The sequence below is a fragment of the Doryrhamphus excisus genome, chromosome 10 (genome assembly GCF_030265055.1).
Source record: "Doryrhamphus excisus isolate RoL2022-K1 chromosome 10, RoL_Dexc_1.0, whole genome shotgun sequence".
Taxonomy (NCBI): Eukaryota; Metazoa; Chordata; class Actinopteri; order Syngnathiformes; family Syngnathidae; genus Doryrhamphus; species Doryrhamphus excisus.
Window position 1 is genome coordinate 9770899 of NC_080475.1, and position 15916 is coordinate 9786814.

The 15916-nt window shown below is 39.9% G+C and overlaps 2 protein-coding genes across 5 annotated transcripts in view; one reads left to right on the forward strand and one right to left on the reverse strand.

Moving 5' to 3' along the window:
- LOC131137224 (voltage-dependent calcium channel subunit alpha-2/delta-3-like) overlaps positions 1-15916 on the forward strand; it is a 98757-nt gene that overhangs the window by 70582 nt on the left and 12259 nt on the right. For all 4 annotated transcript variants that reach the window (XM_058084914.1, XM_058084910.1, XM_058084911.1 and 1 more), the window contains 3 exons: positions 14934-14995; positions 15186-15230; positions 15311-15373. In XM_058084914.1, coding sequence (XP_057940897.1) covers positions 14934-14995; positions 15186-15230; positions 15311-15373 — 170 coding nt within the window. The remainder of the gene's footprint in view (positions 1-14933; positions 14996-15185; positions 15231-15310; positions 15374-15916) is intronic.
- LOC131137225 (leucine-rich repeat and transmembrane domain-containing protein 1) lies at positions 1824-12264 on the reverse strand. Its single transcript, XM_058084915.1, has 4 exons — positions 11667-12264; positions 7594-7978; positions 7308-7513; positions 1824-4479 (listed from the first exon to the last, which is right to left on the reverse strand). Exons 1-4 carry the CDS (start codon positions 11671-11673, stop codon positions 3962-3964), a joined length of 1116 nt encoding a protein of 371 aa, XP_057940898.1. The 5' UTR covers positions 11674-12264; the 3' UTR covers positions 1824-3961.

Genomic DNA, 15916 nt, shown 5'->3' on the forward strand with positions numbered 1-15916 from the left:
TGTGGTCTGCCCCTTCTTCTTGTTCTGCCTCTTCTTACAAGAGTGCAAACCCACAGAGTGACTGTGTTGCTATTTTTGTATGTTTGCTTATTGCTGAATGAATATACGTATGTATACTCAATAGAATAATACACAACTAAATATTGCATCCATGAGTTTTCATGCCTGACCATATTAATCAGATATGCTTGGCATTGGCTATTCCGCTAATTCTCACCAAGGTGCGATTAATCGTGATTAATCTCATATTGCCCATAGTTAACTCAGAATTAATCATATTTTAATCGTAAAAAAGTTTTAATCTACAATAAGTCTGGGAAGGCTGCACGGCGGTCGAGTGGTTAGCGGGCAGACCTCACAGCTAGGAGACCCGAGTTCAATCCCATCCTCGACCATCTCTGTGTGGAGTTTGCATGTTCTCCCCGTGCATGCGTGGGTTTTTCCGGGGACTCCCCGGTTTCCTCCCAACATTCCAAAAACATGCTAGGTTAATCGGCGACTCCAAATTGTCCATAGGTATGAATGTGAGTGTGAATGGTTGTTTGTCTATATGTGCCCTGTGATTGGCTGCATGGCCACCAGTCCAGGGTGTACCCCGGCTCTCGCCCGGAGACAGCTGGGATAGGCTCCAGCATTCCCCCTCGTGAGGATAAGCGGTAGAAAATGAATGAATGAATAACTATTGCAACCATGAGTTTTCACACCTGACCATATTAATCGGATATGCTTGGTATTGGCTATACCGCAAATACTCACCAAGGTGTGATTAATCGCGATTAATCTCACACCGTCCATAGTTAACTCAGAATTAATCGTATTTAATCACAGTTACAAAAAAGTAAGGGAAATCTCTTTGGGTCATGTTAAATATCAATATCGGAACTACGGCCCATTATTTAAAACAATACATATTTTTGTATGACTATTTTTCATTATTATTAGCTCTTAAAGTCGTCCACAAATGTTCAGCAAATACAAAATGTGAGCACACTATTTTTAGGCAATAACCAGAAAGTCCTGTCTTATAATTCATGCAATGATTATTCCTAGCAGTCATTCATGATAATCATCTCTCAAAATAATCTAAGAAGTTGCTAAGTCATTGTCGTAAGAATGTGTTATGAAGTGAGGGCAAGAATAATACGTCTGGGCAGACCATTGATGAGATAAGGGATGGAGAGGGGGGGTTTGGGGTAAGGTGAAGCGGGGTGGGTTTTGGTGGTGGTGGTGGTGTGCGGAAAAGGGCAGAAAAAGAGAACCATTTTCACAGTGCCTGGCTGCATTGACACGAGAGCAGTGCATTGTGGGTACTATAGGCCTGGGGGAAACCATTGGAGCAGAAAGAGAGAGGTGGGGGGGGGGGGTCCGTGTGTGGTGCCACAGCTCCGACACATGCGTGTACACGCACAAAGACAAACGTGCCTGGTATACATCTGATTTGTAGCAGAACGATAAACATGCAGTCCGTCATATTCTTTTCCCGGTATTCCTGGTATAAGGTTGCACCATCGTGTCAGGTAGATGAAGCGACTGTCTACTCCGAGTGACGATGCTCTCGGTGTATTCGTGGTGATGTAAAGTCACGGCGATCATGCCTATCAGATCGGGGGGGACGTCTGTAAGAATGATTTTATGTAAGACAGTCAGATGGGAGGGGAAATGTAGGCTGCAATGCAAATTTAGCGTGGGCCGGTTAGGGCCAGTTTTCACTGGCCTCCGCTCCACTGAGCTGTGGACTTGTGAATACACTGGCGCGCTAACTTGACAAGACAGGCTGATGACATCACATGCCATGGTACCCCCCCCCCCCCACCCCCCCTGCTCATTCCTCTGGACTCCCCCAGACATCTCTTGAGTCACAACATTGCTGAACATACACACATGCCCACGTGCACAAACGAACACACACACTGTGCCGGAATATCATTTACGGTGTATGCGTGTGTGTACGGTGGCGGTCACATCCTTCGCCACGTGCATCGGATGTCAGGTCGACCAACCTCATCAGTGTATATTAATGGTACGTCTCAAAAAACTATGCACTCTGACGGTGTGTAAACCATTTCATAATGTGATTAATCACATTTAATCACGTGTTAAAGGGGAACTGCAATTTTTTTAGGAATTTTGCTCATCATTCACAATCCTTATGTGAAACATGAACACATATTTTTTACCTTTTCTGTGCATTACAACACAAAAAAATTAGTTCCTTTCAGCTAGCTAACAATACTGTCATTGGGATACACTTATTTTGACTATGAAGAAAAAAACCCTTACAACGTTTCATCGTTTGATATGATGATAACATATAATAGTTGCAGTATCTTGTCGTATTTCAGTGATTTAAAACACTACCAAAACCCGGCTAAGCTAACTAACACGACGCCGCTCTAATCGCTAGTCAAGCTCAGCGTCACACACACACGGAAGACGGAATATCGAGCTCTTGATTTCGCTACAAACACTCAAGATACGCATTTGGACTGAAGAACATGTCTCGTGCTGGAAGACACAGCCATCCCAATGTGAGCGGAAATCGTAAGTGTTGTCGCCGCTGTTGTCGTTGACAGAACGAGCATGGGTCGAGAAAAGAGGTTTTGGTGGGGTTTAAATTTTTTATTTATTTATTTATTTATGTATTTTTAAATTTATTTTATTTTTTTTATTTATATTTTTTTAATTTTTTTTTTTTTATTATTTTTTTAATTTTATTTTTTTTTATTGTGGGGTTTAAAATCATCAAAATACTATCAACTATTACATGTTATCACTGCCTGTGTTAATGCATGATCCGATCGTGTATATCAAACGATGCAACATTGTTAGCATTAAAATAAGTGTATCCCAATGACAGTATTGTAAGCTAGCTGAAATTAACTAATTTTCTTGTGTGGTAATGCACATAATAAGGACATAATTATTGCGAATGATGGGCTAAATTCCCACCAAAAAATTGCAGTTTTTCTTTAAATAAAGCATATATGCAACAATGATTAACATTTGGGAACATTATTTTTCAAAGTGCCAGAAGAGTTCATGCTTGAAAAACATAATACTTTAAACCTGCTAAACTAACTATGGTTTTTCCTTCTGTATAAAAGAATAATTTTGGCGCACCCGAAGTTCCCATTTTTTTGTGTTATACAAATGTGTCAAAAAAATCCCAAAAACTCAAAAGATCTGATCAATATAAATACTGCAGTCAGGTCAAATGTTTCCATTTATTTTGTATAATACATACTGAAAGACACTTCTACCTTTATGTAGTTGCCATGACTCACATATAACATCTCAACCGACTGGACAGTAAAAGTTTGCATTTGTGTCGACGCCATTTTCTGCAGCAGTACAATAATCAGCGTGAACCCGTAAAAGTTGTGGGGAAACAACAAGGCTGAGTCCAAAGTTTGTTATTGCTTCGGAAAAATGTACCCATCGTCCCTGAATGAGTTTGTCAGAAAAAAACTCCTTAATAAAACATATTTTCTCTGAAAAATTATATCACATTATTAGGCACAAACAAGGAAGTTCTCTTTAAATATGTTCATTCGGCCAGCATAGACACAACACAACTTTTTTTTCCTCTCATTACAAAGATAACTGAAAACAGCTGCCTACTTTGAATTAAAAACTATAATCAAATACCAGAGATTTACTAAGATCTACAAATAGAGTAATAAATATAGCGATTTCTACTGTATCTGTGATATGCATCTTTCTATTTTCTTTAGAGAAAATAGTCTTTTTTTTTTAAATTTCCAGTTCTTCTTTAGTGCATAGACAAATACCTGCGTAAGAGGGTTACCCAAGTTTCAGAAGACGTCACAAACTCCAATCACACATTTTCTCACACTCACACATGCACAAACACACACACACGGCATCCAAAGATGATTAGGTTAAAGGGTTGAGGCCCACGTTTGAAGTTCTCGGTATGTGTCATCATCATCATCATCTCCTACGCAATCGCATTCTCCAGTGGTTCCTTCTCATCCTGTGTGGTATGCTGGGCCGCACGAGCCGCTGCCAACTCCTCATTCTTCTTCAGCTCCCGCTGATATTTCGCCATGATGGCGGCATATGCGCATCCGTACACTGCGGCGGCGAGCATCATCAAGCAAACCACCCCGCACACAACACCGGTGATGATCACTGTGGCGATGGCGTGGCGCAAGTTGACCGGCCGGTGCCGTTGCTTCGGCTCGCATTCTGGCAAACTTCCTCCTGCTCCTCCTCCGCCACCGAAGCCCTCCCCCATCGCCATCGGGACATGGAGCGTGTGGCTTGAAGGATGAGCGTGGTTGCCGTGGATGTGGCCTCGCAGCAGCCGCTCCGACTCCAGATGATGTATGTTGGCAAACAAGTAATGGTAACTCGTGGTCATGCATGCGTGGAAAAGCTGGTAAGGGACCTTCTGGAGGTCTCGGTCCCTCATCTCGACGGGCTGGGAACAAAGCACCTCATCCACTGCGCCACCTTGAGAGCGGAGATATACATCATCAGGTTTATTAGAATAACCGTAGAGATGACCTCAGACGCAACGCCGCTTCAACCGGTTCATGGGCTTGTGAGGCGGCGTTAATTAATCTAGCACTTTAACAGCTTTCCGGAATTGGACCTGTGAAGTTTGTTATGATTGACGGCGGGACTTCAGCGGCCACCCTCTGTGATCCTCCGTAAATCAGAATTCCAGACGACACGCTGGTTAATCTCTGGTCGTCTCGTCACTACATATTCTTGCTACAAGGCCGATTGTTCTGTTTCTCGCTAATTATAATTTGCAGCTTTAAAAGAAAGGGTGCAACATGCAAGCTAGCTCCAAGTGAGTGTATTTTGGTTTCGTAATGCTGTGCATGCCGGGATAAATAATCTAATCTGTAATTTAAAACTTAATCACCTCCACAAGCTCTTTATTAGTCGTTTGCAGAGGGTATGTCATACAATTGTTGGGTAGTGTAAAACACAAAAACTGTAAAACACTTAAATATCTTAAGACCAGTCCCCCCATCGGACTGGACAAAACATTATCACTGGTTTGGATAATTGTAATTTGTCCTTTTTTTTGTTAAAGAGCACTTCTCGGCCACTATAATTGCAGATATACTGGAACTACCACTGCATAGCACAGTGAATATTTTAGTAGTACATTCTAACTATCTTGTTTTCGCAGTGTAAAAACTTGTATATGTTAACAAGTACATGTGTGCACAACCTCTTTCAAAAGCAAAGTTCATGCTTGCACTGGTGGATGGTGGCTTCAAAAATAATATACAGTAAACCTCGGATATATCGGACTCGGATATATCGGAAATTCGCTCACAACGGACAGATAAAAAAGAACCGATTTTTCTGTAATGCATTTCCAATAAAAATTCATTGCATATATCGGATTTTTTTATAACAGATTTCGCCTATTTCGGACAAAATCTCCAGTCCCGTTCCAATGCATTTCCATTAAATTTCCCTCGCATATATCGGATGGCCGCATCGTGGCGCTCCGATTCGCCGAATCGTGACAGGCCGCTATACGACGTCATTTGCAGCGTTTGCAGCGTTGCCTGCGCGTCCAGGTACATTGGAAACATAGTCAAGGAAGTGCCTTTTTATAACGGATAAAATCCCATTTACGCATATACCGGATATAAATCCGATATATGCGTAAAACGGACATTTTCCGGTATACGCATATATCGGATTTCGCTTATATCGGACAAAACCAGTGGGAACAATTGAATCCGATATATCCGAGGTTTACTGTAGTTAGAAATCCCATAGTCTTTGAATGCTTAAGGCGAGTGGTGATTCGTACGAATTTTGTTGATTGTCATTGAATGCACCTATTCGGGACACTCGTATACCTCGGTACCACTGTCTAAATGTCAGTTCAAGTGCTTCAGTACATTCCCGCAAACAGGACGTATGTGTGTTAATCGTGTGTTAATAATAAACACACAAACTGTAAAACACTTGAGAAATATCTTAAGACCAGTCCCCCCATCGGATTGGTCAACACATTATCATTTCCATAAATCTAAGATTTGCCCCTCTGATTTGGATAATTGTAAATCCCGGTCACTATAATTGTAGATATACTGTACTTCCACTGCATAGCACAGTGAATATTTTAGTAGTGCGTTTCTCAGTGTAAAAACTTGTATATGTACACTATGTATTTGTTTGGTACACAAACTCTTTCAAAAGCAAAGTTCATGCTCGTACTGGTGGATGGTGGCTTCAAAAAGAATATAGTTAGAAATCCCATAGTCTTTGAATGCTTAAGGCGAGTGGGGATTCGTACGAATTTCGTTGATTCTCATTGAACGCACCTATTCGGGACACTCGTATGCATCGGTACCACTGCGTAAATGCTTAAGTGCTTCAGTATCTCTCTGGCAAGTCGACGATGATGTAGTTCGTGACCGTTCCAATCACAGCGAGAGTAGATATAAATAACATTGGACTTGTCGTCAGAGCGAAATTTACCAATCAAAATACTCTTTTTTTCGGGCCGAAGAACATGTTGGCCACACACTCAGGAGATCAGGGTTCGAATCGCCATTGGGGAACTCTGTGTGGAGTTTGCATGTTCTCCCCATGCGTGCTTGGGTTTTCTCGGAATATTCCGGTTTCCTCCCACATTCCAAAAAACATGCATGTTGGGTAAATTGGCAACTCCAAATTGCCGATCGGTATGATCTATAAGTAGCCTGAGACCAGTCCAGGACATAGTCCAGTCAAACAGGACATATGTGTGTTAATCGCACATCAATCGTTCCATCAACGTGTTCTATGGGAATTAAATCTATTTTCTTGTTTTCTTTTCAGATCGATTATTTTGTCTGAAATTTGAAATCCCTAAAAAATACTTATCACGTCACACTCGTCACACATCACCCACACAACTAAACGTACTACAGTGTCTGCACGCTCCCGGATCCGTACTGAGGCGGTACTAATCCTCAGATTTTGCCCACATTCGCGAGTACAGCGGTTTGGGACCGGGGCTTTAGCCACTGCCTGACGGATGATCACATCGCCAGCCTCAAACTCAGCACAATGTGCCAAGTGTTCAGCCTCGAATGACCAAACTAAAGCTTTTTAAAGCGCCATCCCGGTGAGACATTTTGGAAAACTTACTGCATATCACTCTCACAAAGACAGGAAGTCTATGCTTATTCTCAACGCGGAGGGGATCGGCGTTGTAAAACCAGGAGTGGTTGATATCGGCCGATACCCATCATATTGTGTTTGTAAAGGAATTGATCTGTTGGGATTATTGTCCAAACGGTCCAAACGGTGCTCACCTTTGTAGAGGTAGGTCTCCAGCCACAGTTTGAGGCCGATAAGATGGCAGTCGCACTTCCACGGGTTGCCTCGTAGAGTGAGGCTGTCCAGGTGGCCCAAGGCGTCCAGCAGGGTTCGGTCCAATCGTGTTAGCCTGTTGTGACCGAGTCCCAAGTGGCTCAGGTTCCTCAGATTATCCCCCAAGGCTCCGGACAAGCCCCACAGGCTGGGAGGAGACAAGCACCACGGCATCAAATTAGCAAAATGACTTTAAAATCCTACTCGGATTTAGATGTGATGCCTAACCTGTTGTGTGAAAGATCAAGGTGTGAAAGCGAGTGAATGGGTCCAAACAACCGCTTGTCAAGCTCCCTCAGGCTGTTGTAGGCCAGACTGAAGCGCTGCAGAGTTCTGAGCCCCAGAAGAGCAGTTGGGGAAACAGATGTGATGGAGTTATTTGATAGATCGAGAATGCGGACCAGTGGTATTTCTCGAAAAGCCATCGATCCAAGGCCTCTGATCCGATTGTCTTGGAGATATAATTCTTGGGTGTCTGGATGTAATCGGCGGGGAATGTCATACAGGCCGCGACCCCGGCAGTCCACGACTTTGGTGTTTGCGTTGCAGCTGCACTCTTTGGGACAGGCTTGTGAGTAAGAGAGGAGGGAGAGGAGGCAACACGCCACTAACACTGCAAAGACAGAAATAGTGATTATAGATTTGATTAAAATGGTTATCAAGTCCGGTTTTTATTTTGCCAGCCTAAAAACTCATTGAGATTAAAAGTCTTTGACAAGACAATCGGTGACCAACACAAAAGTCCAACAACAAAACAGGTCTCACTAGCCACGTATACATGGACCCAAATATTCCAATTTCATTCGGTTTATTTGCTCAAACGGAAAGAATTTAACCTTTGTATACACCTCATTCCGAAAGAAAAGTACCAATCCGAATAAACAGATAATCGGATTCCCAGGGGTGGAATATTTTTTTCCCCAATCCGATTGAGGTATCTTGTACCCGCTCAAACGGGTCTTTGTCGTGTTTTTCTTCTTCGTTTAAAATCTTCTTCATCTTTGTCGAAAATATATATCTATATAAAACATGTCCCGAGTTTAATTGTAAAATATTAGCAAGATTTAATTTGATTTTTTTTTTTTGATTGTTTAAATTCATCCCGGGTGCGTTCTGTCAGGGCATGCTCAGATATGATGTAACACGCAGCTCGAGATGTTCTTCAGTTTTAAAAATGGAGGTGAGCAATTTTAGATTTTTTTGATCCAAACTAAATTTTGATAAAATATATTAAATGTTGTTTAGCTCATTTGCTGCCAAATATGTATTTATAAGGTTTTTCAACCCAACCCATCGCACCCTGTATTTTACGTTTTTTTGTTTGTTTGATTTTTTTTGCGCTAGCATCGAAAAGAGATGATGATGCAACTTCACAACAGAAGAGAGCATGTTGGTGCAGAAATGCATTTTATAAGAACTCCGACTGCAACTTTCCCATAGAAATACACTCTTCACAGCAACTTGGCAGTAAAAAGGAGTCTTGCAGCGTCCATATACATATTGAGGGGAAATTTAAACGCATTCACACGCTATTGTGTTGTGTTGTTTGTAGTTGTTTTTATATTTTGGTTAAATATACCATATTTTCTGGACTATAAGTCGCACAATGCCAAAAATGCATAATTAGGTAGAAAAAAAACATAAATCGCACTGGAGTATAAGTCGCATTTTTTGCGTGTAATTTATTTTCCAAACTACTTGACCAAAACAGACATTACGTCCTTTTGAAAGGCAAGTTCTAGGAATAAAAGAATAGAGAACTTTGTGTCAAAGTGAAATTTAATCTTGAAATATATCTTTTCACAAAAAGCTGTTTTTTTGCATGTTTTTTTGTTGGGAACTATAATTTTGCTGAAAGTTCTACGGGTACTACTGCTGATTACTAAATGACGAAAAAAGGTAGAAACAAACTGTGTGTCATGAATAATCAGTCAAAATGATCAAAAATGGCCGGTACCAAGAGGTACGACTTTTGGGGTTTTCCTCAGGGCCCCCCGAATGATTAAATACTTTACATAACATAAAAAATCTTGGTATTTTTAAGATCCTGTTTTTCCAAGTTTGACAGACAGCACAAGGTTGACTATAATAAACAAAAAATATGATGCTCTCGCCCACCCTTCCAGTCTGCTTAGATACGGGACTTCCATGACGTCAAAGTCTCGTACTATAACCCCTCACCCACTCTCTACCCACAAACAAATCCATACACAGCAGATATTGGGTGTCTGATTCCTTTGAGTTGCTTCACATGTCCATTCCTCCTGCAACATTACAGCAGTATTTATAGCATTGGCTTGGACCAGCTCGAGGCTAAATGAAATGAAGTTCAGGCCCAAGCCTGGGAATGTAGCCGGCTAATTCAGTGTATTTACGGATCCTGATGTCATAGACACAGTACACCGTGTTTAGGTTTTGACGCTGCATTTTTAAAAATGGGAACACTGCAGTCAAATTAGGAAGCATTACGGCTCATTTCTAGATTGTAGGACCAGTATAGACATAGACTTAGACTTTCCTTATTATCATTGCACAATAACACAACAGTGAAATTGCCAACGAAATGTTGTTGCCTGGCTCCCGTGTAAAAATAAAAAAATAAAAAATAATGTGGAGAATAAATAGATGACATCAAATATGAACAATGTAGCGTAAACAGTAATTTGTACAAATAATTTAAATAATTTAGAATAAATTATTATAATTAATTATTATTATTAACAAATAATAATAATAATTATTATTATTATTATCATTCGTTAATGAGGATGTGAATATTTGTTGTAGATTTTTTATCATCTTGGTGAGTGCAATTTATTTATGTATATTATTGAAGTAATTAGATTACTATTCTATTTAACCTGCACTCAATTCTGTAAAAATAAAATTACAATAATAATAATAATAATAATAATCATTCATTCATTCATTTTCTACCGCTTTTCCTCACGAGGGTCGCGGGGGTGCTGGAGCCTATCCCAGCTGTCTTCGGGCGAGAGGCGGGGTACATCCTGGACTGGTCGCCAGCCAATCACAGGGCACTTATTATTATTATTATTATTATTATTATTATTATTATTTGTTAATGACAAAGTGTTGTGTAGCTGGTGTGGAGAGTGACAGAAATATGTCTTTGATAATTGGTAATTATTATTATTATACTAATTATTATACTTATTAAATTATAAGTCAAATTATTAAGGAACACAGCAAGATCCAATTCTTTGAAACGGTATCGGTGCTTAAAAACAGAAAACATATTAAGTCCAAAGACATTGTGTTTTTTTTTTTTTTACGGAATTGAGTGCAGGTTGAATAGAATAGTAATTTAATTACTTCAATAATATACATAAATACATTGCATTCACCAAGATGATATAAAACTACAACAATTATCACAACAACAATACAGAACACAGACACTGTGTCGTTTGTGCAGTACTTTGAGTGCAGACTACTGCTACAATGGTGTATGCTAGTTAACACTACATGCGAGAGTCTTGTATGAGTATGAGTATGAATTCAGCGAAATTAAGTCAGTGTGACAACTTGCTTGTGTTGTAACGCTGACATTCAGAATTCCGGCGTTTGTGAATGCACCTGGCCATTAATGGTATTGGCGCTTAAGGACAAAGTGTTGTATAGCTGCTGTGGATAGAGAAATGTGTCTTTGAGTATAAGAACTGAGCACTGCTGTTGACATGTTAACGTCGGAAATGAACATTTGAGCATTTTGACGTGAGAAATTTTGCTCGATTCTGATTTTTGACTCATATCACTTCCACTAAATTAAAATTAGAACCAATATTAGGCACAAATAACGAAGGTTTCAGTACAAATCCCTATTTGTCAGCATATCCTCATAAGTATATTTCCTTGAAAATGCACTATATATATATATATATATATATATATATATATATATATATATATATATATATAAACATAGCGCTTGTGTGGCCACACATAAACACAACATCAGCTCAGTGGAGCGTTGCGGCTCCAGAACGAGGTCAACACTGGAGAATGGCTCTTTGCTCTGATGAGTCCCTCCAGCCCCCGAGTATACATGTTGTAATGATGTGCACACACACACAACACACAGCAAGTTAGCTTAGCATAAATGTCTTGATTTTTGGAAAACAATGTGAGCAAAAGCGCCAAAGTACGGAGGTAAACAAAACAGTTTTGTTACGTGTAACTATTTGTATTCGGAAATTATTTAAATTAGATGCGTTACAATAATGTTTATGCATGTCGAGGTTGTACCATTCTATATTAATATCGAGTAGTTCGCTCACCTTTCATATCTGCTGGCCGTCCTTCAACCGCTTGAGTTTTGCTGTCCTTTTTTTTATCTCCACTTTCGGGTTCGAGCGACCGACCCTTCTTCAGGATCCATTAGCCGTCATTAAGGCTGAGATGACTTGTCCCGACTCTCATCTCGGTACGCTGACATGGTCAGTGAGTGGGATTTTAAAATAAGCCAAAAAAAAAGAAAAATAAGGCTTTGAAAAAAACGTGTGTTGCTCTCAGAATCCCCGACACTGCCTACGAGCATGAAACCCCATCAGAGGAGCCGGATCAGAACACAGAGCTTAGTGCCAGCCAGAAAGACAGTGTGGGAATCACTGAAGCTCTCGCTTGCTCGAGCGCTCTCTCCCTGTCTCTCTTTCTCTTGCTTGCAGCCTGTTTCTTTCTGTCTCTTTTATTTTCCATCACTCGGTTTTTTGTGCTTTGACATATTTTTCTCTCTTCCCTTTGCCTTGACGTTGTGTTTTTCTTCTCGGAATTGTACATCCTCTGCTTGCTTCCTCCCCGTGTCCCTATGGTCGTATCTGTAAATGTGACAGCGTGTCGTCCCCCGGCGGACAGCTGTGCTTCTTAACTCTCGGGGTCCACATGCAATTTGACATTGGTGGTCTGGATTTGGAAAGAGCTGAACGAGGTAGAAACGGATCTGGGATCCGGGGTGTACCTTTGCACAAAAATGAAACGTGAACTAGATAATCCTCAGACGCTAATATGCAAGCACCAGGGGCACAAGGTGGGGGGTGCAGAACATGCTCTCGGCACAGCAGGGGGGAAAAAAAAAAAATCATGCACAAATGCACACATGTGCATGCACACAGTCGGTTTTATATTAAGCTGTTGCAGGGAATCGACATTGGATGTTTTTTGTATGTAGCGTAAATGGATGGACCGCTAAGCTCTCTTGGGTCACTTGAAGGTGACGCAAAAAATGGTCAAAGGATGAGTGATTAATGATTATTATGTTTAATATGACCTTGGATTATGACCTCCTTGCTATGGGCCTTTGTCCAGCCTAGTTTTTGATTCACGCTGTCATATTAAATCATTTACTTGAGCTTGTTACGTAGACAATCTTTGACTATCTTACACTATAGCAAAGCCTCTATATACTATTTTTGATAGTATAATTGATTTTTTTTCTTTTTTTTTCTTCTTAATAATTCAATACTGGAAATGCCAATATAACAATACTATCAGGCTAAGTGTCTTTTACTTTTGTATTTTTATTTTTATTTTTTTCTCAGTCATTTATAAAATAAAAAATACACATTTACACACACTTTATTTTACATTTTTACTTATTGATATATTAATATCAGTATCAAATTGAAAAAAAAAAACGTGGGTACTCCAACGGTACGTCTTTCCCAGTGACATGTGATGGGTCAGGCGTCATGAAAAAAAAAATAAAAAATTATAGTATAGTATGATTGATTGCATAACAGTATGAGTGGAGTCTATAAGCATCTGACCCAAGTGGGAAAAAATGGAACTAATACAAATGCAAATAAGGCTACACCTGATATGACCGTATGATTTATGTTTCTTCGGCAAACCCTGAAGGGCAAACTACCCGATTTGTCACTCGTTCAAAAACCCATCAGCGTTGTGACTTTTTTACAAAGCATCGTTAGCATTTTTTGACATGATATAAAATGAAGACACAAAATTCCGACTTTCTCTCATGTGCGTATTTGTGTGTCTTTTGGCTTCTACAATCCCTGAAGAGAGTTCCAATTAACTGGAGGCTTTAAGCTGGTTGTCATCTCTTCCTGCCTGGGATTGTGCTGAAGGGATATCGGTGATGAGTGGATTTGGAGTGGATTTTATGACTCTTCATCTTTGTATTCATAAACCCAGCTCAGCCCATATATAGACTGCATACCCCCACATTTAAAACATGAATTCTACGCTATAAGGCGCTATAAGGCGTTCCTCTTGAAGGTAAAACTGCAACTTTTTTGTAATTTTGTCCATCATCCATAAATCGGTATGTGAAATATGAACATGAGAGAAAAGAAGCTACCACGAGGTAGCTAACAATGCACATAACTTTTTTTTTCATTTTTATTTTTTACCTCTACATCTTTTGCTGAAAGATACGACCATCCCAGTGAGAGCGGACATTGTAAGTCACTGGTTTATTATGGTATTTTTTTTGTCCATGAAACATTTAGTACTAGTACTACATAATACCGCTATGCAACTGCTTCTTTTTACCTGTAATGCACTTTGACAGATTCCCATTCATTTATGCCTGAGAACTGACAGTTTCCCACCATTCTGTCCTTACCACTATTCTGTCGTATTTTTAGGGTAAAAAAAAAAATATATATATTTATATATATACTGTATATGTGTTTTGGCATCATGATCTAGGCTCTGTTTCCATTGCTCAGCATCTTAAATTAACTTTTCCTCCTGGGTTTTCCAAGTGGGTGTAGAAACGGTGGGCTGCTGAAAAGATCTGGCGAAGCATATGACAAGACAATCTGCACCTGTTCCTCTGGGTGACGGCTAAAAACAGGCCACGGCAACACAGTACTAGCCTTAACAATCACACAAAGTGCAAACCTGGTTTTATTTCCTATTACCCCCCTTTTCAAGTAATTATGTTTATTATTATTTAAAATTTCACAACCTTTCGTAACAATCGGATACCACCAATCAGTCACCAATGACCTCCTACTTTGATCAGGCTCTGGCCACCTCTTCCTTGACCTCACAGCTGCATTGGACACCATTTTTGGAATTTTGGAATTTTCTCTGGACATTACAGGCTCCGCCCGGTCCTGGTTAAGGTCATACTTCACAAACAGATAACGATTTATCAGCATTGACAACTGCACCTCTTCCACTGCTCCTCTATGACATGGCGTCCCCCAGGGATCAATGATTGGTCCACTATTTTTCGTTCTGTATTTGCTCCCCCTTGGCAACATCAGCCTCCGCTATGGTCTCAAATTTCGACATCCAACTCTATATGTCACCCTGACTAACTGCCTCATTGAAATTAAATCTTGGATGTACTGAAACGTACTTCAACTCAACTGCGACAAATCAGACATATTCATCATCGGTCACAAATAAAAACTATTAAAAAATATGAATTTCACTCTTTCTTTTGATAACTACACTCTGTCGACCTCCGCCTACATCCGCAACCTTGGTATTTTCTCTATGGATCATCCTCCAAAGTTCTCAATAAACGTCCATACATGCATATTTAATTGAATTCTTCTTCTATTTTTCAGCCGTGGGCATCCAAATGAAACTAGATTTCTTTCAGAGGAAATTCTGGACAGCCAGCAGACAGGTACACATAAAAAAAGCAAAAAAACATATTTTTAAAATGCTCTATTTTCCCACAACCTATGAATCATGCTAATGTGCTTCAAGCTTTGTCAATGATATGGATTCATAAGCAGTATTTCCATTTTCACCCGGCAGGGGAGATTTATATTCTTAGCCTAACATTACAGTTGCTTATATTTCTCCTTTTTCAGTGTGCCGCCCTTGATGGAAAATGCTCCAAAAGTTGTGATGATGAGGTCTGTTGTTTGACCCTCTGGTGTTTTTATTTCTGATAAAAAATTTTTTACTTAAACATTTTTTTTCTTCTTTCCAACAGAACATTAATTGTTACCTCATTGACAACAATGGCTTCATTCTGGTGGCAGAGGACTATACTCTGGTGAGGCTTGCATACGTTATATAAAGTCATAGTATATCAAGGAAATATAAACACCACAGCGGAGTGGGTGTGTCTGGAGGTGGGCCGTGGGTGGAATAATAAAACAGACAAACAAACATAATAAAACAGACTGTTTTCGCGGGAAGCATGAAATGCAAAGAAATACAGCTGGAATAGGTGCATATGCTGGAAGATCTAGAAAGCTTTCTGTGCTTTCTGTTATCGTGTGAGTCCACAACTAAAAGTAATGGAGTCCTCATAATTGAGAGTGTTCGGTGACAGTTGTTTTGTTTTTGTTTTTTCCACATACGCCACATCATAATTTGCGTACCCCATTTTGGAAACCAACAGCAGTGATTTTCAACTGGTGACCTTAGACCCATTTTGTGTGACAACTTGTCAGTAATCAAATTTTAATGTTTAAAGGGGACCTATTATGCTTATTTTCACAGACTCGTATAGAGCAGCTACACACAATAACCAGCACAGAAAACATTGCAGATCTTCCAGAATCTGCACCTATTCCAGCTGACCAAAACGGTC